The sequence below is a fragment of the Theropithecus gelada genome, unplaced genomic scaffold (genome assembly GCF_003255815.1).
Source record: "Theropithecus gelada isolate Dixy unplaced genomic scaffold, Tgel_1.0 HiC_scaffold_769, whole genome shotgun sequence".
NCBI lineage: Eukaryota > Metazoa > Chordata > Mammalia > Primates > Cercopithecidae > Theropithecus > Theropithecus gelada.
Window position 1 is genome coordinate 6,889 of NW_020264406.1, and position 1,194 is coordinate 8,082.

Below are 1,194 nucleotides of genomic sequence, written 5' to 3' on the forward strand. Positions count from 1 at the left end.
GGGAGGCTGAGGCGGGCGGATCATTTGAGCCCACGAGTGCTCAGCCTGGGCAGCAGAGTGAGACCCTCATCTTTGTTCCCTGGGTAATTTGGGGGATGAACTGACCAGTGTTGTCATCCGGCACAATCTGCCTTGTAAATTCTTTCTCCAAAGAGGGTCACAGTGCGGAGTCTGCATGAGAACTCTGCTTAGGTCCCTGCACTGAAATCTGTCATGTTGCACACTTTGCCATGACCTGAGGCCAAAAAACAAACACCGTCGAGCTGGCAAAGGCCTTTAATAGAAACGAGATGAGGGCAGGCCGCCCTCCCCGGGGATGCCTCCACCTCGCAGCCCCCCGCCCCGCTAGCGCAGGAAGTTCCTGGGGTACAGCTGGAAGAGCTTGCCCTCCTGTGTGGGCTCGAAGCCGTACTTTTCCAGGTTGTCGGGGTCGAAGGTACCGTCTTTGAAGTCCTGTACGATGAGAGGCGCCACAGCTTCGCTGAACAGCTGCGCGGCCGTCAGGGGCGTCTCCTCGCCCTCAGGGGCGCGGTAGTTCACGTAGGGCTTGAGCTTGAAGCCGGTCAGGTCCGGGACGACGAACTCCGGGACCATCTCCTTGATCTGCACGAATCTCCGGCCCGAGGTGAGGAAGCCGATGCCCTTGGCGCCCCGGCCTTTGCGGCCCCTGAAGCTGCGCGGGCCCCGCTTGCTCGTCCACTGGCTCATCCGGTCCGCGCCCCGGACCAGGCAGCGCGCCGCTGCGGCCAGGACGCCCATGCCGCGCCCTGCGGGAGGAGACGGCGGGTAGTCGCGGCCCCGGGAACCCGGCCAGCCCCGCCCCCGGCCGCGCGCGGCGCCCGCTCCAATCCGACAGACTCACCTGGACCGGAGACCCAGCACCAGCTCCAAGTTGCCCCTCAGCAGCTCCGGCGCCGACCCGACCTCGACCTCGCTCGGCTTCCGACCGCCGCGTCGCAGCAAGAGCGGCTCCGATTGGCCGCGGCCGCTGCGTCCAATAACGGCCTCAGTCTGGGAGGGGGCGTGGCCGCGGGGACTCTGCCAATGGGAGGGGCGCGCGGGGCGGGGCGGGGCGCGCGGGGCGGGGCGGGGCGCGCGGATGAGTGGCCGCCCTCAGCAAGGTAGTCTGGCGGCCTCACTGCCCGCCACTGCCTGTGTTCGTCCGCCTGGTGGCCGGCGGTGTCCCGGGAGCCC

At 67.4% G+C, this 1,194-nt stretch overlaps 1 protein-coding gene across 1 annotated transcript; it reads right to left on the reverse strand.

Moving 5' to 3' along the window:
- Positions 1-261: 261 nt before the first annotated feature.
- MRPL41 (mitochondrial ribosomal protein L41) lies at positions 262-989 on the reverse strand. The gene is made up of 2 exons (XM_025374628.1): positions 863-989; positions 262-767 (listed from the first exon to the last, which is right to left on the reverse strand). Exon 2 carries the CDS (start codon positions 757-759, stop codon positions 346-348), a length of 414 nt encoding a protein of 137 aa, XP_025230413.1. The 5' UTR covers positions 760-767; positions 863-989; the 3' UTR covers positions 262-345.
- Positions 990-1,194: the final 205 nt, after the last annotated feature.

Coding starts and splice junctions, on each gene's coding strand:
- MRPL41 (XM_025374628.1), bottom strand. CDS start 759: ATGGGCGTCCTGGCCGCAGCGGCGCGCTGCCTGGTCCGGGGCGCGGAC.